General features: G+C 41.3%; 1 protein-coding gene across 4 annotated transcripts in view; it reads left to right on the top strand.

Moving 5' to 3' along the window:
• GNAL (G protein subunit alpha L) overlaps positions 1-23,610 on the top strand; it is a 314,416-nt gene that overhangs the window by 204,413 nt on the left and 86,393 nt on the right. For 3 of the 4 annotated variants that reach the window (XM_050942158.1, XM_050942160.1, XM_050942159.1), the window contains one exon: positions 12,790-12,887. The exons of the other annotated variant lie outside the window; for it this stretch is intronic. In XM_050942158.1, the coding sequence (XP_050798115.1) occupies positions 12,790-12,887 (98 nt within the window). The remainder of the gene's footprint in view (positions 1-12,789; positions 12,888-23,610) is intronic. 4 annotated transcript variants of the gene reach the window in all.

Below are 23,610 nucleotides of genomic sequence, written 5' to 3'. Positions count from 1 at the left end.
AATATGTTTATCCTCTTGATTCAAAGAAGGACTCCGTATAATCTGCCCCAACACTTTTGTACCCATCTCCTTAGTATCTAGCTGCCAACACTACCTGCTAGCGTCTATAGTTTATTACCATTTAGCTGTTTGACCATGTCCAAAGTGTTAACCCAGTCATGATTTTGTTAGAACACTGTTTAATCCCATGTACTCTACACATTTTAACTATGTAGTAGCCAGGTCCACTGAGTCGGCTGGTTTTGTAATGCAGGCAGGACTACTGTGATCAACATTTGAGAGGGAGGAATAAAAATGGTGAGAGGATAAACATCAGTGGTACTTGATCTCCTAATTTTACATACTTGTGGAGATTTTTTAAAAAGTGTCAGAACTCTGCCAGAGGGGCGTTAAATCTGGCAAGAATCCTATGTACTGCATATCAGAAAGTGAGTATTAGTATTTATGAATGTTAGTATTCCATAATATGAGCTCAGTTGCATTTTAATTTGTTGTTTTTTTATAGAAAGCATCCAATTTTTGTGCAGATACATGATATTTTTCACAGAAAGGGTCAGATTTTATGGTGAGTCACTGATGTACCTGAAAAATATGTTATTTCAAAGCGACTGATGCCAGATCAAGGGATTTCAGGTTGTTGTTTATAGCACCTACTAATGCTGAGGATTTTTGTATAATTCATTTTGAAGGAATATGGCAAAAATATGGCATTAGAGAAGACTGTAGCACAGTCATTGATTACAGTAAAACATAGGAGGTTTTTGTTCCCAGAATATTGTGCCACAGATATTTTGAAGCCTTTGGATCCTCCTCGCCCTTTGTACCATCCCGTGTTTTTGTTTTTTCCTGTTTTGTAATACAATGTGGGATTAAAACAACCTGATTTAGCATTGTTTGAATATTCTCTCTAATAACAGTCATTTTATGGTAATTTAGGTCTTTGTCAAAGAGTGACTTGCTACATCAGAAATGTAAATGATAATGTCATCGATTTTTAAAGCCAGAAAGGACCATTTTGAAGATCTGATCTGATCTCCTGCATAACATAGGCCCAGTAATTTCTGCCTCAGGCCATAACTTCTGTTTGAGGTCTAGCATATCTTCTTAGAAAGATATCCAGTATTGATGCTATGTTTGGTAGGGTTGCCAGGCATGTGGTTTTCGAACAGAATAGCTGGTTGAAAAGGGACACTGGCAGCTCCAGTTGGCACTGCTGACCAGACCTTTAAAGGTCCAGTCAGCGGCCTGGGGCTAAAGCAGGCTCCCTGCAACTCCGAGAAGCAGCCACCAGGTCCTAGTAGCCCCTAGATGCATGGGCGGCGAGGGATTCACGCACTGCCCCTGCCCCGAGTGCCAGCTCTGCAGCTCCCATTGGCCAGGAACTGTGACCAATAGGAGTTCGGGGGTGGCGCATGCGGGTGCAAGGGCAGCGTATGGACCCACCCATGCGCCTAGGGGTTGCAGGGACCTGGTGGCCACTTCGTTGCCCATAAGTGCTGTTGGGATCCCGAACCCCCACCTGCATCCTAACCCCTTACCCCAGCCCAAAGTCCCCTCCTGCACCCAGACTCACCTCAACCCCCTGCCCCAGCCTTACTCCCCTTGCTGCACCCCAAAACCCTCATCCCTGGCCTCACCCCAGAGCCCACATCCCCTGCCAAAGCCCTCACCCCCCCGCACCCCAACCCCCTGCCCAAGCACAGCGCCCCCTCCTGTACCCTAAACCCCATCCCAGCCCCAGCCAGAGCACCCCAGCCAGAGCTCACACCCCGTCCCCCACTCCAAACCCCGTGGCCCCAGCCATAGCCCCCTCCTGCACCCCAAACTCCTCATCCCTAGACCACTCCAGAGTCTGCACCCCCAGACACAGTGCTCTGTCCCCTGCACTCCAACCCCAGCCCATAGCCATCTCCCAGACCTTCATTTCTGTCCCCAGAGCCTGCACCCCCAGCTGGAGTCAGAATCATAGAAGATTAGGGTTGGAAGAGACCTCAGGCGGTCATCTAGTCCAACCTCCTGCTCAAAGCAGGACCAACACTAACTAAATCATTCCAGCCAGGTCTTAAAAACCTCTAAGGATGGAGATTCCACCACCTCCCTAGGTAACCCGTTCCAGTGCTTCACCACCCTCTTAGTGAAATAGTTTTTCCTAATATCCAACCTAGACCTCCCCCACTGCAGCTTGAGACGATTGCTCCTTGTTTTGTCATCTGCCACCACTGAGAATAGCCGAAACATCCTCTTTATTGAAGGCTGCTATCAAATCCCCCCCTCACTTTTCTCTTCTGCAGACTAACTAAGCACAGTTCTGTCAGCCTCTCCTTGTAAGTCATGTGCTCCAGCCTCCTGATCATTTTTGTTGCCCTCCAGTGGACTCTCTCCAGGTTGTCCACATCCTTTCTGTAGTGGAGGGCCCAAACTGGACGCAGTACTCCAGATGTGGCCTCACCAGAGCCAAATAGAGGGGAATAATCTCTTCCCTCTATCTGCTGACAATGCTTCTACTAATGCAGCCCAGTATGCAACTTCTCATCCACTGTAATCCCAGGTCCTTTTCTGCAGAACTGCTGCTTAGCCAGTCGGTCCCCAGCCTATAGCGGTGCATGGGATTCTTCTGTGCTGTCACTTAGCAGGACTCACACCCTCACATACCCCAACCCCCTGCCCCAGCCCGGAGCCCACTCCTGCACCTCAAGCCCCTCATCCCCGGTCCCACCCCAGAGCCCACATCCCCAGCCGGAACTCCCGCACCCCAATCCCCTGCCCCAGCCCGGTGAAAGTGAATGATGGTGAGTGCGGGGTGATGGAGTGAGCAGAGGCATGGCCTCAGAGAAGGGGTGGGGCCTCATGAAAGGGACGGGGCAGGGGTTTTCAGTTTTGTGCCATTAGAAAGTTGCAAACCCTAATGTATGGTTCTGGTCATCTTGTCTCAAAAAGGATATAGAAGAAATAGATTGGGTTCAGAGGGAGGAGACAAATTATTAGAGCCATGGAAAGACTAACCTATGAGGGGAGTTGTAAAAGTTAGGGACTGTTCAGTTGAGTGAGAATGCTAGTGAGAAGACACAATGGAGTTACAGACACAATTATGAATGGTACAGAGAAGATAAATCAGGAGTTCTTATTTGCTCTGTCTCCTAATACAAAACAATGAAACTGAAAGACAAATTCAAAACGGATAAGAGAACACTATGCATAATAACTAGTAGTTATTGCCACAGGATATTAATGATAGCAAGCACTGAGAAAAGGATTCAACATTTATGAGCTTTCTAAAACATCTGCAGTTACTTTTGATAGTTGTTTTTTAAAATTATAGCTATCAGGCTTCAGGGCACAAGCCAACCACTAACTGCTGCAGGTTCTGAAGAAACTTCCTTTTGGAGCAGGTTGTCTGTAATTGTCCATCATGGGGTTTCTTGTATCTTCCTCTGAGGCACTGGTTACTGTCCATTGTGTGAATTAGAATACCAGACTAGATGAGCCAGTGGTCTTGATCCAGTGTGGCAAATCCCATTTTTCTGTATAAATAGAAGATGACTTTTTGTTAAGGCAGAGCTGACAGCAAAGCCTGTAATTGCAGTTGCCTAACATAAGACCATAAGGAATGGCTATATTGGGTCAGATCAAAGGTCCATCCAGCCCACTATTCTGTCTTCCAACAGTGATCAATGCCAGGTGTCCCAGAGGAGCAAACCTAACAGGTAAAGATCAAGTGATCTCTCTTCTGCCATCCATCTCCATCCTCTGGCAAACAGAGGCTAGGGACACCATTCCTTAACCATCCTGGCTAATAGCCATTAATGGACTTAACCTGCATGAATGTATCTAGTTCTCTTTTGAACCATGTTATAGTCGTAGCCTTCACAACCTCCTCAGGCAAGGAGTTCCACAGGTTGACTGTGCGCTGTGTGAAGAAGAACTTCCTTTTATTTGTTTTAAACTTGCTGCCCGTTAATTTCATTTCATGGCCCTAAGTTCTAATATTATGAGAACAAGTAAATAACTTTTCCTTATTCACTTTCTCCACACCACTCATGATTTTATATACCTCTATCATGTCCCCCCCAGTGTCCTCTTTTCCAAGCTGAAAAGTCCTAGCCTCTTTAATCTCTCCTCATATGGGACCCGTTCCAAACCCCTAATCATTTTGGTTGCTGAGAGTTTCTATTGTAGATGCAGTATTTGGACTGAATTTTTCCGTGCCAGGTGTCAGCTGAAACTTAAAAAAACAAAAATGATTCAGCCATTTCAGAGAATGAGATAAGGGGAAAATACATTGTTTTGCCCATGTTAAAAAAATTCTTCCAACCATTTAGTCGAGAAGCTCTAACATGTTTATGTTTTGGAGCAGGAACTTACTCAGGAAGTTTCATTTTTCTGCCTCTCTGAAAAGCCACCCAAATTTGGCTGCATTATAAGCCTCTGAAAGTCACAATTTGAACATGCACAGTAGAAGTTTCTTAGGATTTGGCAGCTAAATTCTCAAAGGATTGTATCTGCATTAAGCATGCTCCAAGCCTGGACAACTGAAACTAAGCTGGACTTCCCCTGTAATTGCTCCTCCTAGCTGCTAGGGGTTGTGTGGTGCAAGGATTGAGAATAGGGAGACTGTCTCTTCTGTGCTTTCAGTGTCCCCACCTCTGGTGCCCAGGTAGCATGGAGGAGAAAGAAGCAGCAGCTTGACTCATGTAGAGGAGCAAGGAACATAATGGGGAACAGGGACAAGCTAGGCACAATAGAAGAGGGAGAGGGACAGGCTTGGGAAGAACAGTAGCAGAGAAGGATAGCAGCAAGAAGGGCAGGCATGGTGTCAGACATGCTAGAGCAAAGGGTCTGGAACCACTAGAGTATGTGTAATGTTGACAGACCCTGGTCATCGGTGAGCGGTATTGAACCTGGGACCTCTGGAGCGAAGTGCGTGAGCCTCTACTGCATGAGCTAAAAGCCGTATGCCTGTTAGCTAAGGCTGTAGCAGGCTCATTAATCCCTAAGTGGTCTCGGTGCCACTAGAGAGGGACAGAGCACCATACCCAGGAGGTGTGTGGGTTAAAACCACTCTCCTCCAGAACCTGGAATGGAACCCCCCTCACCCTGTGTGTCCCGATATTTTCTTCATCCCATCTGGTCACCCTACACAGGACCCTCCTTCATTCAGTGCACAGGATGGACAGTGCTCAGGTAATGAATCGGGGCTATGTATAAAATGAGGTGGTTTATATGATTCTTGCCTTATTTGCTCTAGAATTTAGGTATGTAGAGAACAAGGCATTTGTAAATATAAATTTTATGTACTGTCTTTCAAAAACAACAAAACAGTTGTTTTTAAGTGAATTGCATAGATTGGTTTAAAACAAGAGCAAAAAAGTAACCACATCAAAGAATAAAATTCAAGACTTTGACTTTCACACCATAGTATAAAACCATAAAAAATATGTACTACTTATATCATTGTAGGACATTTGTCACTTTAGTTCCACATTCTTTAAATGGTTGTCATACCAATCAGACAGATAAATAGATTAAAGCTGTATTTGAATTAAGAAATAAGTTTGGATATCCAAGGGTCAGGAGACTAGGAATATGAATTTTAGTGTGAGGTAGGGGGAAATGACCTGATTTCATATTATCTTGTTGAGGAGTCATGCAAGTTTTACAGTGCATTAACAGAGTAAATACGTAGAAGAGAAAATACTATGTTGTCTTCTGCGTACCAATTTCTAGGAGGGTTAGAGATAGCATCTGACAGCCACAATGTGTGCTTCATCTGGAATGCAAGTGCCTAGAGTCTCATTAGCAAACAAAATGACTGATCTAATATGACCTTTTTTAGTTTGTAAGGCAGTCATCATATAAAGAATTTCATTTCCAACATAGATAAAGATTTTTCCATGAAGATATTTGGCTTTTTAGTCTTCTCTTATATTTCTTGCCTAATTTAGACACTTTAAAATTTTATTCCCTACATGGAAAGTCAAACAATTCCTTTTTTAAGGCACCGTTACAGGTTTTGTAGGCACTGTATGAGTGAGTGTAGGTTTCTCATGCAATGTTTATTTCTTACATAAGGAAACTTAAATTTCAAGAAGGATCATGCTGTAAACTCCTTTAAGCACATTTGAAATAGTGATTTTAATAATGATTTCCTATGAATATTGCTTCACAGTTTCTGTCATTATATGTTTTGTGAAGAAGGAACCTCCCTACATGTTCTCCATCCTACAGAGAAAGTGCTGAAAACTGTTAACTGAGATCCCTTTAAAAAAAATTTTAATCTTTAATTGAAAATTCAGCGCTGATTATAGGCAGTAGCACCAGGAAGCGGAATGTACTTGATATACACTTGTACGTATCTTAAAGTCACTGTGTGTTTTATTGTTGCCCCTTTTTGATATGAGCAGCTAGCCAAATTTCACAGCCCTGGATGTGTTCCAGTTGGAAGCAGAAATTGATGGAGTCTATTTTCTTTGATGCAATCTTGTTTATTTACAAGAAATGCATGAAGTCCTGCTTCTCTGAACACAGGAGGAACCAAGAACAAAAGAAGCAGTTTCTTGTAAGTAAGCCTGGTCTACACCTAAAACTTAGGTCAACCTAGGTACGTCACTCAGAGTTGTGAAAAATTTCATGCCTTGTGCGATGTAGTTAGGTTGACCTAACTCCTATAGTAGACCCAACTATGTCGATGGAAGAATTCTTCCATTGACCTAGCTACCCCTTTTTTCAGGGTCTCACTGTGGCTCCAGGCTCCTATTTGACTTTCTTATTTTCTTCCTCTGCCTCTCTCTCTCTCTCTCTCTCTCTCTCTTTCTGTCTCTCTTCTTCTCTGTGCTCCCTCACACAGCTGCACACAGGCACGCCTAATCAGAATACCCAGTGGAATGGTACTAGTTTCTGGGCAGACTCCGTTACGCTTTGTTTCAGGTATAGCCCCATAATTGTTTCTTACAGCTATCTTGAATGAAAAGTATCATCAGTTTGAATGAGATTTTAACTCAACCCATAGCAAGATTTCACCCAGCTCAAAACAATACTATAGCATGTGTTTGTGTTACTACACCTTTTTAGGTGATGCATGAACCTTTACATTTACAACAAAAAGACAAATGATGTGTAAGTGAATAGAGAGTTCGAAAATGTGTGTCCTTGATTTTGGGTATCTAAGGAAATTGAAAGGGTGTTTTTTTTATTTTCCTTACTCTTTCAGTCAGGTCTGTATTGTTACTAAATATTTAAGGTACTATATTTTGCATCTTGATTGTAATTAAATCAAAAGTGTAGCATTCATGTGGCTTTGACTTTTTCATAACTGAATTTACACTAGCCACTTAAACAGCTAAAGAAATTAAATACCTGTAGCTAATGAGACCTGAAGCATAATCCCTTACTCCTGCAAGCTGGCTCTGATCTTTAATTTAGATCCCAGGTCAAGAAAGATATGATAGGATTGTAAATATTTATGCATTTGTTTATCTATCTAATGAAGAGTTAGGGAAGAAGCAAGTTTGTGCTTTACTTTTTTATGACCCTACTATGAATATTGTATTATTATCTGGACTATTCCTAATAGTATTATCTTATTCCCAGTTTCTCTTTAGGTTCTGTTGTACTAATTATCTCTATGGTAGTAGATTTCGGTGTCTACAATAAATATCAAAGCTCAATTTTATATTTCTTTAGACCAAGATTGTAAAAAGTCACTAGTGATTTGGGAGTGCCTCAATTTTTACATGTCCAGCTTTAGACTTCTTAAAGGGCCTGATTTCAGGAAGTTCTGAGCCCCCAGCCTTGCAAATCAGGCCCCTCTGATATGCCTTAGGTTAGACATCTAAAAACTGGGGCAGCTAAAAGCACTAGTCATTTCTTAAAATCTTTCCAGAAAGCCGAATAAATGCTACCTAATGTCTTAGTGGATGAAGGTAGGAACTAGGCTGGATCTAGACAATTCTCAGGATGTAGGAGGTGAATTTGAGATGTGGGATCTGGTTCACATCTTGGTGTCTTGAGCAGCTAAGAAAGAGATAATATATTAGGGTGCTTATTAGGGTAAGAGACAGGGTTAAAAGTGAGCATGGAAAGTGAATGGTGGTGATGGTTGTCTTGAAATGGTGTAGGATTTTTGTGGAACGGTTTAGTCATCAAGGAAAAAGGATTGTAAATGTAGGTGGGAGGCAATTTGCAGACAAATATGCTCCTCTGCAGTAGCTCAATCCATTTTAAAGAGGCAGGTATATTTGTTCTGTATTATAGGACTTGTGTTAGACTAAGAAATCTGGGAATCATTTTAAACAGTCTGCTGTAAAATAAAATAATCAGGCTAAAATATTTGAGGCATATAATTTCTGCCCAACATATTTGTATGGTCTTAGAGACCAACAATGATTTGTGTAAGGTGTCTGTATCCAAAATGGGGGTAATAGATATGCAGAATTATACTTGTGGAGAAAGAAATGCAAAATTAAATTTGCATCTAATGAAAAACAGATGTAAAACAAAAATAGAAAAGAGAAAATGAAATTTTTAGTGCAAATTAAAAGTACTTTATTTTACCCACTATCAAAACACTGTTTGCCACACCAAAAGCTGCAGTTTTTTTCTATAGAAAGTGAAATATAAATTTTAAAAATAAACACCCAGAAGTCAGAAGTGTTTACCACGTGGAGGTACAAACATAAGTAAAGTAAAAACATAAGTAAAGTAGCAGAAGCCTGTAAGCAGTCTTTGGAAAAGGGCGTGGTTTTATACTAACATCTCCACCTCCTACTCTGACCATATCTTATCACAGGTTGGCTACAAAGATAGATGCCATGAGGGAAGAGAGGGGTTCCAGCTCATCATACTCCAGGAACTAAAGCGCTGGACCCTAAATCTGGGGACCACAGCTGAATTTTCTTCTGGCACCATGCTGCTTCCTCATGTCCTTCCCTTAAATGGTAGTACTCTTGGATCACAATACAGGCCAATCTAAACAGAGAAATCCAATAAAATACAGGATTAAATATTTATGAAACAAATATTTTAATCTAAAGATTGTGCCATTTTTTCTGATTTTTACTTTCCCTTTTGGTTTCTTCCTCTCTCCATGGTGTCAAGTATCAGAGGGGTAGCCGTGTTAGTTTGGATCTGTAAAAGCAGCAAAGAATCCTGTGGCACCTTATAGACTAACAGAGGTTTTGGAGCATGAGCTTTCGTGGATGAATACCCACTTCGCATCCCACGAAAGCTCATGCTCCAAAACCTCTGTTAGTCTATAAGGTGCCACAGGATTCTTTGCTGCTTTTCCTCTCTCCAGTTATTTTATTGATTTTATTTTTTATTTCCTTTCTTATATCTTTCCTTTCTATCTCTCTCTATTAATGCTTTGATTTTTCATTTTTATATTTTATAGCTGCATTCTCTGTTTTATGTTCGCAGTTCTCTCCTTCCTCCACCCTCTTAATTTTTTCTTTCTTTGTTCTCTCGCTTGGTTTCTCTTTCTGCTGTAAGAGGGGAGGGCTTTATGGTGGCTGTAGCATAACTTCAAAAGGTAGAATTTTAATGTTTAAAGTATTACTAGGAATTTTTAGAGACTCTCATATCCTACACAGTTACCAGAATTTTCCCTTTCAAAGTCACTGAATACTTCATTTCCTCTTCAACACAAAAATCAAAAGGAAAAACCCACCCAAGGAAAACTTCTTTTGAATTGTAAGGCTTAGGTTAGTGGGTAGTTCTGGTTGACCCAGATGGGTCTGGCTCCAGAATTTGTGAAGTGAGTAAATCTAAAAAGAATTGAGATTATTATACCATCAAGTTCTCTCTTGAAGTCTGAACAAATTACTTGAGAGAGAGAGAAATGTTTGCTTTTCATTTGATTATAATTTCTTGCATCCAGTTAGCCATCTGGATGCCCTTGTAATAGTCACAACAGAAAGAGAAACAGTAGTTGTGAATTAACACAATGCATAGAGTGTTATGTTTTATTGTTTAACACTTCACTTTCTACAAGGTTTGAAATCCTTCAGGAAAGTGGAAGTCATTTATCTTTATTTGACTGTATCTACATTACATACAGTACATTTGAAAAATAATGGTTTGCTTTTATGGTGTACTATCTCTTCTCAAAATCTTTCCTGCATTTGTACTCTAAGCTGAAAGTTTTGTCAGCATCTGGCAGTCACTTACTGAAGACTAGACGTGCTGTATTACCTTGTGGGTGGTGTTTTTTTGGAGGTGGAGTTTAAGACTGGAGGGTGATTTCAATACTAATGTAATGCATAACAGAAAATTTCTGCTATGAATTTTACTACCACAGAAAAAATTGTTCTTGTTTAAAGGATATAGTAGGGGTTGGAAAACATGCTTTTTCATCCCTTTCTGTAATTTACAGACCATCATTGAGCCTCATAACTGTCCTATGATGTGTATAGTGTTTTTGGACACATTTTTCCATAGTGCTATTGAACCAGATACAAGTTAAGTAATTTGCTGAAAGTCGCATAGCAAGTTAGTAGCTGAGCCAGGAATTACGAAGAGGCAATAACCTTTCCAGAGTTGAGGTTACATCCAGCTTCCATTATAAAGCTACATATTAGCTTGCCCTGTAGCTTTGGCTTGGAAAATTAGATTGTCCTGATCATATCCAGATTTATTCTTCTGACAATGTTACATACTTTTCCTATTAAATTAGATATGCAACATTATTCTCAATAAACAGCAATTTGTGCATTACTAAAAACTTCTACTGCCAATTGATACATGTTAGCTGCTTCCCATTTCACATTATTGTTTAAAAGAAAATACCAAAATTTACTTAGTTACAACAGCAAAAACCCCAATAAAAACCCCAACAATAACAAAGCTTTAAAATTCCATGGGCCAGAGTTAAAGTTTGTTTGTTATAATGAAATGCTTATTTCATCACACTGGATGAGAATAATACATTTGTTTATTTGGGAAGGGTAAGATTTATGATGCTCTTAATTACAAGGACTTGTGTTTGTATAAATGATGTGATAGGTAAATGCCTTGTAATTTAGCAATCTTAACTGTTACTTTTTTTAACAGGGTGGGGGGCGTTGATTTTTTTGTTTTGGTTTGTAATAGAACTAGAGAGTCCTGACCCCCCTGTTCTAACACCACATTCTGGAGTGGGATACAAAAGCTTTTAAACAGCATACAGCAACAGTACACAATAGGTTTTTAGGGCCGGAAGTGAAAGATAATGCCATCTCCAAACAAAACCGCAGTGTGAAATTTAGGTAGACAAAATGTAATTTTGTAAAGTGGGTTTTGTCCAGCTCAGTAGGGCCAGCACATCTATTCTTGTGGTAAGTGCCATGGACTCTTTAATTCACATAAAAGATAAGAGTCTTGGTTTTACATCTCTTCCAGAATGTAATTTCTGACAGCAAAGAGCTACCTTCCGCTATGATGAGAAACTGCTGGTTTATTTTTGTCTCAGAGGGAAGACCATAGGCTTCTGTACATCAACATTTTTTCTCTGGTTTCTGCATGAGCTTCTACAAAAGGTCCAGTCTGTAGTGAATTTACATGAGGGACCTTCCTAATTGTGTTTTTTGCCTTTTTCCCAAACAATGGAGCCAAGGTACCTTCAAGTGCCTCCAAACACAGAGAGAGCATTGCTTGTCTTTTATAGCTGCTCTCTATACTTTTTAGGAACAGGTATGTTGGGTTAGTTTGGTTTCAGGGTGGTCTTCTTAATTATGGCATAGTCCTAGATATAAAGTACTTCCTAGGTTCCCCAGAATCTGAGGCCAGAGTTTTTTGAATAAGGCAGTGGTTCTGAACCAGAAGTATGCAGAGGTCTTCCGGGAGTTACATCAACACATTTAGATATTTGCCTAGTTTGACAACAGGCTACACAAAAAGCATTAGCAAACTAAACAAAATAAAATATCATACAGACAAGGACTTGTTTATACCGTTCCATACACTGTACCAGCGGTTCTCAAACTGTAGGCAAGTCTGTTTTAATGGGGCTGCCAGGGCCAGTGTTAGACTCTATGGGGCCCAGGGCAGAAAGCTTAAGCCTAAGTTTTTAAGTGAGGCGAAACTTGAGGTATGCAAGAAAAATCAGATTCCAGAAAGGAGTACAGTAGTCTGGAAAGGGTTAAGAACCCCTGGAATAAAGGGTCCAATGTCAGGAGTAGCATCTAGAAGCTAATTTTCAGGGCTTTCTTTGCTAGGCTGCTAAATGCAACCAACACACTGTCCATCAAAGCAAAAAAATAAATATTGGTGCTTTAACATTGCCATATTCACACTCCTATGGAGTTGTCTGCTGAGTTGCTTGGTGTTGAGGTTTCCTTACGATTTTAAGAGTCAGTTCCAACTCATCTTTAATTTCTGCTATTCAAATTCCATCGTGTCAGCGAATCTGATTTTTTACTTGGAAATTTGTCTTCTGCCACTGAGATACACCAACCTGGTTTCAACCCTTTTAACATTTCTTCTGGCCACACAGGGAAGCTAGCCTGTTTCAGTTTATTAATTCTTACTTTCCAACTAGACAAGTACTCTTTTGGAAAAGTAGTGAAAGGCTGGATCATATAAAATTCTTGAAACCAACTGATAGGTTGTATGTGAAAGTACTCAACAGTCCAAACTAGTTTTTCTGAGACTTTGACCTCGCTAATAATTCTCCACCTTTTCTTCTTTAAATGTATAATTTTTCATGTTGCAACCATTTTAATACATGAAGATTTGAGGAGGGAGGAACCATTATGTTTCTTTTTAATTAAAACAAAACCTGAGAAATCTCTTATTTGTCACATTTCCAATTTTCAGGAATTCTTTGAACATGCAAAAAAGCTCTGGGATGATGAAGGAGTAAAGGCATGCTTCGAGAGGTCAAACGAATACCAACTGATTGACTGTGCACAGTAGTAAGTGTTTATTTTTGTGTAATTAATACCCAAGAATGTAATGGATTATAATAAGTCTGAAACAGATATTTATATTTGCAAGATTTGGGAGTCTGTGGTGCACCAAACAACATTCTAATTTCTTACATATACAAAACAATCACAGCAAGAGTACTGATGGTTTTACTGTGTTGCTCAGTTACTAGACAGCTACACGTTTTGCTGGTGCTATTTAACTGCTGAGGAAGGCAAAGTAAAAGAAAAAGTGAGTCAAATAATTTTAAGTAATAGCTGTCTGTTTTGAAAAGTACTTACCTAGATCAATTTCAATTACAGTAAGTAATTAAGATTATTTAGAGAGAAAACACTTCTGAATTTTTATTTTGGATTACTCCGTATTTGAACATTTTAAGCATCAAGCCACATAGTAGTGAGATTGCTAATTTTTTTCACATTTATTAAAGATTTTGAGATTTTTATCAAAAACGATGTAAACCTACATTACTGTTGGGTCTCTTCAGTATATTCAACAAGCAAACAATAGCTGACAGTTCTTCTAAAAAACTAGCCCATTTATCTTCTCAAAGGGCTACATCAAGTCAATCAGTAAATGTGTTAACACAAGTAACAATCTCTGAAAGGATTCACTTGATAGGATATGACTTACACAGAGTTCCAGTGGAAATGTCTGTGTGTGAGGATGTGGAGATGAAAATCCCGAGCAGATTATGACACATAGCACACCCCTCTCTTTTAATAAAAAAGGAAATAGTTCACCAATATGCTAAAGCTAAAAACTTGACCTTCACTAGAAATAATAACCCAACTCTGAATTAGACTTTGACCAAAAATATATATTTTAATGTGAATTGCTATTACCAGAAATTGTGCCTTTTGAGTTACTTCATGATTTAGGGTTTTTGAAGAGCAGACTCTGGAGATCAGCCTGACTGATAATTATGGTCAGCAGCAATATCACAGGTCTGTTGCAAAACTGAGAGTCCTGTTTTTCTGTTCTCTCTGCACCCTCTGTTTGGACTCCGGCAGAGAGACAAGAACACAAAGAAAACTCATTCCCTCACTTTTGCTATAAACTGGCAGCTCAGTGCCATTGGGTCATTTCTCCCATAGACACAAACATAGACGCATTTACAAATGACAGTGTGGTGGAATTGTGTGGGTAGAAAGGAGCTCAGTGGGCATAGTTAGCCACAATTTTGGCATTCCTGGTTTACCTCGTGTAATCAGTTCATAGCCAGATTGCCTGGAAATATCCTTAGTTAACTGAAAGTGATGATTCTGAATGATACAACAAACTCTGCAAAAGACCCTAAATTTGTGATTTCTGTCGATTTTTTTCTCTATGGTACAGATTTGATCTGTGCTGATTGAAGTGTCCAGCATACAGACAAAACCTACATACCTTTGCCAGCCCTGTTTGGGAAAAGGGGTAGGATGCAATGGAACGGCATGAAAAAAGTAAATTATTCCATTGTGTAATATTAATGGAAGTATGTTTATGTGAAGGTAAAGAAGCCTCAAATGGAAATTTTGGCATGTGGGAAAAGCCTTATGCTCCAATACTTATGTACAGAAAGGAAATGAAAGTGACAAAATAGGATTGAGGTCAATTCCGACATCCCAAAATGTTAAATTAAACTTTGCATTTTTCTAAAAGAATGTAAAGAATAAGATTTCCTTTTCTGCATGCTCTGTCCCCCATCTCTTCCAACTGATCATTTATTTTTTGAGATACAGACGCTCCCTGGGTTACGCAAGACCAAGACCTGATTTACGCAAATTCACACTTATGGAAAAGGTTCCATAAACCAGAAATAGGATTTTCGAGTTGCGGAAATTTTTGCGTAACGTATGGGTATACGTTTCTGACTTATGCAAAAATCAAGTTACGCAAGGCTTTCCAGAACAGAACAATTGCGTAAATCTGAGGGCATCTGTAGTCACCAAGAGTCTAACAGTCTCAGTTAAAGAGAGAGGACTATGTATTAGTTTATCTGATCCAAATAGTGCTAGACAGAACTATTACTAAATCTGGTAATTTGGGTTCGCTTTATTCGTTACAATTCTGAAAATAGTGCTTAGAATTTATATAATGTTTTCCATCTTCAAACGGCTTTACAAATGCTAATTAATACTTAAAGTACCATGTGAAGCAAGTAGGTTTTTGGTTGAGTAAATGGAAGGAAAGTTGTCAAGTGACTTCCCCGAGGCTGCAAAAGAAGTCAGGGTCAGAGTGGAGACTGGAACTCCTGAATTCTGGTTTCCTAGTTCTGTGCTTAACAGACACACCTTTCTCTCGGGAAAGATTGTGCTGCTGCTTAAAAATAGGTTAACATACTCTTATCTTGGGGGACAGATTGAAAATATTTCTAGCTTTAACCTGCTCCCCAAAACAGTCACTTGTCACTATTACATAGAAGCATTGGTACAATAATGATGGAGTCAATGAATATTGCTTTTGTTTGTTATATATTTAGATGTTATGTATTATGTGATGATAGCAGCTACTTCATGTAAAAATGTGCACCTCCATTCCAGAAGCTAACATAATTTAGAACAGTAGAGTTATCTTGTTCCTTCTAAACTGAAGAATATAATATTAAAAGTAAGTTTGAAATATTACTGGAAAGATGCACATATTTTCCTCTATGCATAGAGAAAAGGCTTTGTACGCAAGTACTAACTTTCTGTCTAAGGAGGACTGAATGGAATTCCGTTTGGAGCACACTATTAGCTTTTCTTTATTTGGCAAAAAAAAGGGTAATGTTGAATGGCAATAGCACTCTTCCACCTCAGTCATCCTCAGGCTCCCAGGGGTTGAGCAAGCCACATTCACCATGTTTTCATCTTGTCCTCACTTGTTGAGCAAGCATCCCAGAGCAATAGTTGAACCCCGATCTTCTAGATGGCAATGCAGACAGTCTATGATCAGCAGGCCACCAATCCTCTCTCCATTTTTAAAAAAGCTTCTTTTGTAAGATAGTTATTAGATTACAAGATGGGTGGGATGTCTTTATAAAAATTGCTGAATGTTATTAAATTAATTATAAATAAAATCCAAGTTAAAAAACTTTAATTTGGCTGCAATTCAGAAGCTTCAGCAAGTTTTAAAATACATTTTAAAAGCTTGGCTTAGTTCTTTGTTGTTGGTTTTTTTTTGGTTAGAAGTATTAACGTTATCCTGCTGGTACCAGAGCCCATAGAAACCAGCATAGACAGCAGGGACCTCATTCTCATTTATATAAATTACATTTCCGTTCACTGTAAGGCTGCTTTGCACTGCCAGACTGGTGTAAAGGGGCCTTAATGTAAATGAATATCAAGCCCTAAGCATCTATTCATTTTAGTTTTTCTCCCATAACTCCCTCTGTTACCTGAACTTCGTTTAAATGACTGTCACTTTAATACATAGCATGGAATTTATGAGAAATGGAAAAACTGTGACCAAGCAGGATATTTCACTTGAGATCTGACAGTTCTAGGTATATCCTAAGCAAAGATTTAAATTTTTCTATCCCTAACTACAAAGTTATACAACACATTTATACCCCGTACTGAGAAAAAGTATTTCACAGCTACAAGACTGGTGTTTTGCGGTTTTTTTAAATAAAATACAGCAAGTTCAGTGTTTTGTTAAATGCACTTCGCAGAGCCAGCAGCATATTCTTTACTCTGGCTTCTATTTTTCTCTTTCTTTCTGGGCTGAAATATTTTATCAACTTTTTTTTAATAAGTAAATCTCCTTAATTTTTATACTCTTCACAAATGTAAGAGGCACTGCACATAAGAGATTAAAATATGGTTTTGAGAGTGAAGAACCTCATTCATTTATTTGTCCTTTAAATTCCACTTCTCTTATCTAGATTTTGACAGTGTCATATACAAAACCAGCCTATTGACAATGAAAGGTTGGGGAATTATAGTACTGGAGATTAAGTGAACACTGAAGTGTGTTTTTGGGTACTCTAATACAGCAGTTCTCAGCTAGGGGATATGTGTACTTCTGGGTGTACGCGGAGGTTTTTCAAGGAGTACATCAACTCTTCTAGATGTTTGGCTAGTTTTACAACAGGCTACACAAAAAGCTCTCGTAAAGTCAGTACAAACTAAAATTTTATACAAACTGTGACTTGTTTATACAACTCTATATACTATACACGGAAATGTAAGTACAATATTTATATTCCAATTGATTTATTTTATAATGATATGGTAAAAATGAGAAAGTAATCAATTTTTCAGAAACAGTGTGCGGTGACACCTTTGTATTTTTGTGTCTGATTTTGTAAGCAAGTAGTTTTAACTGAGGGGTAAATCAGACTCCTGAAAGGGGTACAGTGATCCGGAAAGGTTGAGACCCACTGCTCTAATACTCTGGAAATTTAAATCCCTTGAGAGAAACACATGGCTATGATTTAATGCTGCACAGATGCTGACCTGCCTGGAGCATAGGCAGTTTAGTAGGCAATAATGTTGGTTATTAAAAATTTCAATCCATAGCTGGTCACATGAAACAGACTTTTGAAAAATGATTACAACCACAATTTTAACTATTTTATAAATTGTATTGTCTCTTCATGGTTGTTTATTTTTATGCCATCTCTCAGTAGATGACAAACTTTAACTATGTGCCTGGAAGGGGTTTGTAAAGTATAGTCTTCTGTGAATCCAGAACTCCTCAAAATAAATGATAATCCAGTTATAAAGGGGGGGATAAAACCAAGTCAGATCACAGTTTGTAGAACTGATTAAGTATCCCTAAAAGTTTAGGCGTGTGTTAAAGTAAATGGATTTATGGAAACCATGAGACGTTGAGTTCCCTTTTATTTGTTAAGAGCATACCGTGAGGACAATTAAGACAATGATAATGATTGATTGTTGCTGTTTGTAATGTGCATGTGAAAGCTGTTTGTGGTGAACAAGTGTGCATGTCACAAAGCAACCTGCACCTACACACACCCATCATATTCAGTGCTAATTGGCAGTATTCTTAGCAATCCCAGCAGAGAAACCAATGATTTTAGCAGTCACTGAGACTGAACTGTTCTCTTCACCTTTTAAAAATAGGGTTGAGGTAGGCAGTGTGGAAAGACATAGACTTTGTCTACACTACACAGCTCATCACTAAAAGCCAGGCAGTGCAAACGCGGTTTGTCGGTACTTTTGCCAACAAAATACTTCCACACCCTATGAGCGGAGTTTCACATTGTCCACAGGAGCGACAACGAGCTGTTTACACTGCCACTTGCTGCAGCAAAACTTTTGGCCATGTCTACATCTAAAATTTTGCAGCGCTGGTTGTTACAGCTGTATTAGTACAGCTGTATAGGGCCAGCGCTGCAGAGTGGCCACACTTACAGTAACCAGCGCTGCAAGTGGTGTTAGATGTGGCCACACTGCAGCGCTGTTGGGCGGCTTCAAGGGGTTTCGGGGAACGCGAGAGCAAACCGGGGAAGGAGACCAGCTTCGCCGCGGTTTGCTCTCACGTTCCGCGAACCACCCTGCAAACCGCAGGGAAGGAGACCTGCTTGCTCGGGTTCGGGGAACGCGAGAGCAAACCGGGAAAGGAGACCAGCTTCGCCGCGGTTTGCTCTCGCGTTCCGCGAACCACCGTGCAAACCGCAGGGAAGGAGACCTGCTTGTTCGGGGAACGCGAGAGCAAACCGCGGCGAAGCTGGTCTCCTTCCCCGGTTTGCTCTCGCGTTCCCCGAACCGCCGAGCAAGCAGGTCTCCTTCCCTGCGGTTTGCAGGGTGGTTCGCGGAACGCGAGAGCAAACCGCGGCGAAGCTGGTCTCCTTCCCCGGTTTGCTCTCGCGTTCCCGGAACCACCCTGCAAACCGCAGGGACGGAGACCTGCTTGCTCGGGGTTCGGGGAACGCGAGAGCAAGCCGGGGAAGGAGACCAGCTTGATTACCAGAGGCTTCCTCAGGTATGCTGGGATACCTGCTTATTCCACGGAGGTCAAGAAAAGCGCTGGTAAGTGTCTATACTTGATTACCAGCGCTGGATCACCAGCGCTGGATCCTCTACACCCGAGACAAAACGGGAGTACGGCCAGCGCTGCAAACAGGGAGTTGCAGCGCTGGTGGTGCCCTGCAGATGTGTACACCTCCTAAGTTGCAGCGCTGTAACTCCCTCACCAGCGCTGCAACTTTCTGATGTAGACAAGCCCTTTGTCTTTAGCGGATGGGTGGGTTTTTTAAAGCACCTGTGAAAGACAAAAGTTTTGTCGTTCATTTAGCAGTGTAGACAAAACCTTAGGGCTTGTCTACATCACAAAGTTGCAGCGCTGGTGAGGGGGTTACAGCGCTGCAACTTAGGAGGTGTACACATCTGCAGGGCATCACCAGCGCTGCAACTCCCTGTTTGCAGCACTGGCTGTACTCCCGTTTTGTCTCGGGTGTAGAGGATCCAGCGCTGGTGATCCAGCGCTGGTAATCAAGTGTAGACACTTACCAGCGCTTTTCTTGACCTCCGTGGAATAAGCAGGTATCCCAGCATACCTGAGGAAGCCTCTCTGGTAATCAAGCAGGTCTCCTTCCCCGGTTTGCTCTCGCGTTCCCCGAACCCCCGAGCAAGCAGGTCTCCTTCCCCGCAGTTTGCAGGGCGGTTCGGGGAACGCGAGAGCAAACCGCGGGGAAGCAGGTCTCCTTCCCCGGTTTGCTCTCGCGTTCCCCGAACCCCTGTGCAAGCAGGTCTCCTTCCCTGTGGTTTGCTCTCGCGTTCCCCGAACCCCCGAGCAAGCAGGTCTCCTTCCCCGCGGTTTGCAGGGGGGTTCGGGGAACGCGAGAGCAAACCGCGGGGAAGCAGGTCTCCTTCCCCGGTTTGCTCTCGCGTTCCCCGAACCCCCGTGCAAGCAGGTCTCCTTCCCTGCGGTTTGCTCTCGTGTTCCCCGAACCCCCGAGCAAGCAAGTCTCCTTCCCTGCGGTTTGCAGGGGGGTTCGGGGAACGCGAGAGCAAACCGCGGGGAAGCTGGTCTCCTTCCCCGGTTTGCTCTCGCGTTCCCCGAACCCCCGTGCAAGCAGGTCTCCTTCCCTGCGGTTTGCTCTCGCGTTCCCCGAACCCCCGAGCAAGCAGGTCTCCTTCCCTGCGGTTTGCTCTCGCGTTCCCCAAACCCCCCTTGAAGCCGCCCAACAGCGCTGCAGTGTGGCCACATCTAACACCACTTGCAGCGCTGGTTGCTGTAAGTGTGGCCACTCTGCAGCGCTGGCCCTATACAGCTGTACTAATACAGCTGTAACAACCAGCGCTGCAAAATTGTAGATGTAGACATACCCTTAATTTGATATTACACAAGTTGTACCAGTTCTCTGGGTAAACAAAGGTCTTTAGTGCTGTCAGTGCACACTCTTTTGAAGTACTCAAGCACCAATGAAAAATCTAAAAACATTTTGAAATATGGCTTTATCTTAGTAAAACATTATATATGAGAGCTGAGTGACTAATTCGAGACAAATATTTTACTCCATAAATTTTAACTTTTTATATTTCTGTAACATCCACAAGCAGTATAAAATTTTCTTAAGATTATTCAAAATTACTAATGATTGTGAGATATTTTAATTTTTTGGATTGATCTGAAACCATTTGTTACATGTATTAATTATTCTATATTCAAAACTTGGCTAGGTTGGTTAGTTCTGATTGACTCAGCACTTATTTTCGTGTTACCTGGCTGAGTGAGGTTAAGATGCCATTGGGGCTTTGACTCTCTCAGGGAAACAAAGAAGTGTAGAGAATAGGAAAATAGATAAGCAGGATTAGTCAATTAAAAAGAATAAACTTTTTTTCTTTTTGGGTCACACAGACTTTTACCAAGGCCTCATTCCTAGGAAAATTAAGATTTACTGGATGGTTTCAGTGTTGAAATTTAATTTAGTCTCATTGCATTCTTACAAAATAACTATGTGTAAGTCAGTGGTCTTGGCTGTGGAAGATGCATTCTGGCTCATTTAATTGTCTCTATTCTGGGACTTGGGGAAGATTTAAGGAACACCGTCCCCTGCTTTGTCAACCAGGATTCTGTCCTATATGAAATATGCCACTTCTGGTATACTCAAGTATGCAAGCCTAAAATCAGCTTTCTGCAAATATTTGTGCTTGTAAAGCTTGATTTTTCAAGTGTTCAGAAAAGGAAACACAAGTTTGGCCAGAGCAAATTTATTTTTATATTTGAGCTAATATACATACCCCATTTTTTCTTCACAGTTGCTCTATCTTTGAGAATGGGGTTTCACCAGCCTCCTGAGCTGGCTGTGTTGTCAAAGTTTGCCCCATCTTCTCTCAATACTGTTCTTTTCTGAGATCAGCCTGCTGATACACTTCTTTGCACTGGGAAAGTGTCTCCATCGTGCTTCTCCAAGCATGGCCCACTTGCTTAGGTGAGACTCACTCATCTCCTAAATCTAGCTTCTGAATTCCTGCATTTATCCCAGTACTAGATAGGATAACTAAAGAAAAGTTCTTAGTTGAGTGATTATCCACATGCATTCCACATCATGATTGGATACTTTCAGCCAGCAGTGTCCATTAGTGCTGTGCCTGCACCTTACGTATCCTCATGCCCCCACCACCACCCAAGGGCATATAATCCGGAGGGCCCAGCCATCCTTCAGTTCCTTCTTACTGTCTGTGGCTGTGAAACGGTATCCTTGGCTGTATCAACTTCACTTACACTCTGTGCAGTTGAAATTCTTTTTGTTTGTATATATATAATTAGTTAGTATTGATTAAGTAGTGTAGTTGTGGTTAGCATAGTTTTAGAATTAGTTGTGGCTACTTAAAAAAGAGTCTTCTTAGTGTTAGGGATTTCCCCTGTATCAGGTTTTAGTGCTTGTGGCTAAAGGTGAGTCCCCAGGCTTCAAAACTTGCCCCTCATTTGAGGCAGCTATGAATGATGGGTACTTGAGGTGCTTTTTCAGCCTTGGGAAAGAGCATATCCCTGTTATTTTTTAAAAAAGAACTCAGTATCCTAAGCTCCTGGGCTCATTCATCCAAGAAGGCAACATCTTCTAAGACCAGCTATATCCTCTGCCATCCACTCATATGAAAGGGGTTGGAAAGAACACTGCTTCATCAAGGAGCACAAATCAAGGTCAGCCTCCCAGGAATGGAGTAGAAAGAAGCATAAATAGCCTCAAGTTGCTCAAATAAAGGGTAGGTTACAGTCCATATCATGTCCCTTTGACACCCTAACAGAGATCGGGCACTGACCATCGGTACCGTCTCTAATGGAGCTCAGTATTTTGTCTGGTACCAACACTTTATACTGTTATTAGTTCACCAAGTGCCCATCACCTCAGTACCCACAATGCTGGTACCAAATACTGTGGTGCAGTCACTCTCAGCACCGATTTTCATTTGCACCAAGTTCTTCCTGAGTCATATCTACTTTCTACTGTGAGGGAGACATACACTGTACTATTGACGGTACTGAGTGTCCTGCTGCCTGGAGTGGCTCACAGCTGCTAGCGTCGTACCTTGCACCTTTTCAATGCCGGCAGAGAGAGAGTTTCGCTCACCCTAGGACCCCTGTTAGAGTAGTCCCACCGCTAGGGGAGGAGGAGTCTTTTTCTCCCTCCCCTTCAGAACACAGAGGAGAGGCATCTCCTACCTGCTTATCTCAATCTTGTTCATATGACCAGTGTGTTCAGAGGGGTTGGGTTTTACTCATATTATTTTCTAATCCCATAGAAGGAGGGGACACCCAGTTCTGGATTTCAGAAATCTCAACACCTTTATCTGTCACCTCATATTCTGAATGGTAGCTCTGGCCTCTATAATCCCATCCTTAGATCCTCAAGACTGGTTTACTGTTCTTGACCTACTGGAGGCATACGTTCACATATCAATCCGTCCACCACACAGATTGCTAGTATGAAATTCCCACTGTCGGCACAGAGTCCTGCCCTTCAGTCTTTCAGCAGTGCCAAGAGTATTTGCCATGTACTTGACAGTCATAGTGGCTCACCTGGGAAAGGAAAAGGATGTAGGTATATCTGTACCTTGATGATTGGCTCATTCAATCACTGCATCAGGTGAACATCTCCATTCATATGATCCTACAATTTTTCTCTACTCTGGGACTCCGAGTGATCAGAGATAACATTAGAGCTGACCCAAAAAATAGAGTTTATAGGGCCAGTGCTAGATTCCACAACAGCAAGAGCTTATCTTGCACAGGACAGAGTCAGTACCATGGTAGACCTCATCAACCAGCTGCAGGTTCACCCTCGAACATCTGTAAGACACTGCCTCAGAATTCTTAGTCATGTGGCCTGCTGCACTAATGATACATAGCATGCCAGATTTCACCTATGTTGCATGCAAAGGGAGCTGAAATCTGAATATCTTCCAAACAGATATCACATGGACATGGATATTATAAGGATACAGGTACATTCTCCAGGTAAGCAAAGGGATATCATTTTCTCTGCTTCTTGATAACTGATGGTTCTGCACTCAGCCAGGAAGATCACCTTCAAACTCAAGGCCTACAGACCACGGAAGACATTAACCTTGGTACAAACATCCTGGAGCTGCATCCGACGAAGTGGGTATTCACCCACAAAAGCTCATGCTCCAATACGTCTGTTAGTCTATAAGGTGCCACAGGACTCTTTGCAGCTTTTCCAGACTAACACAGCTACCCCTCTCTGATACTTGACTCCTGGAGCTTAGAGCTATTCAGCTAACCTGCATAGCATTTCTCCCCATTCTAAGT

Source organism: Gopherus flavomarginatus, chromosome 2 (assembly GCF_025201925.1).
Source record: "Gopherus flavomarginatus isolate rGopFla2 chromosome 2, rGopFla2.mat.asm, whole genome shotgun sequence".
NCBI classification, from domain to species: domain Eukaryota; kingdom Metazoa; phylum Chordata; order Testudines; family Testudinidae; genus Gopherus; species Gopherus flavomarginatus.
The sequence above is the reverse complement of the archived record's forward strand: the minus strand, read 5'-3'. Positions and strand labels throughout refer to the sequence as shown.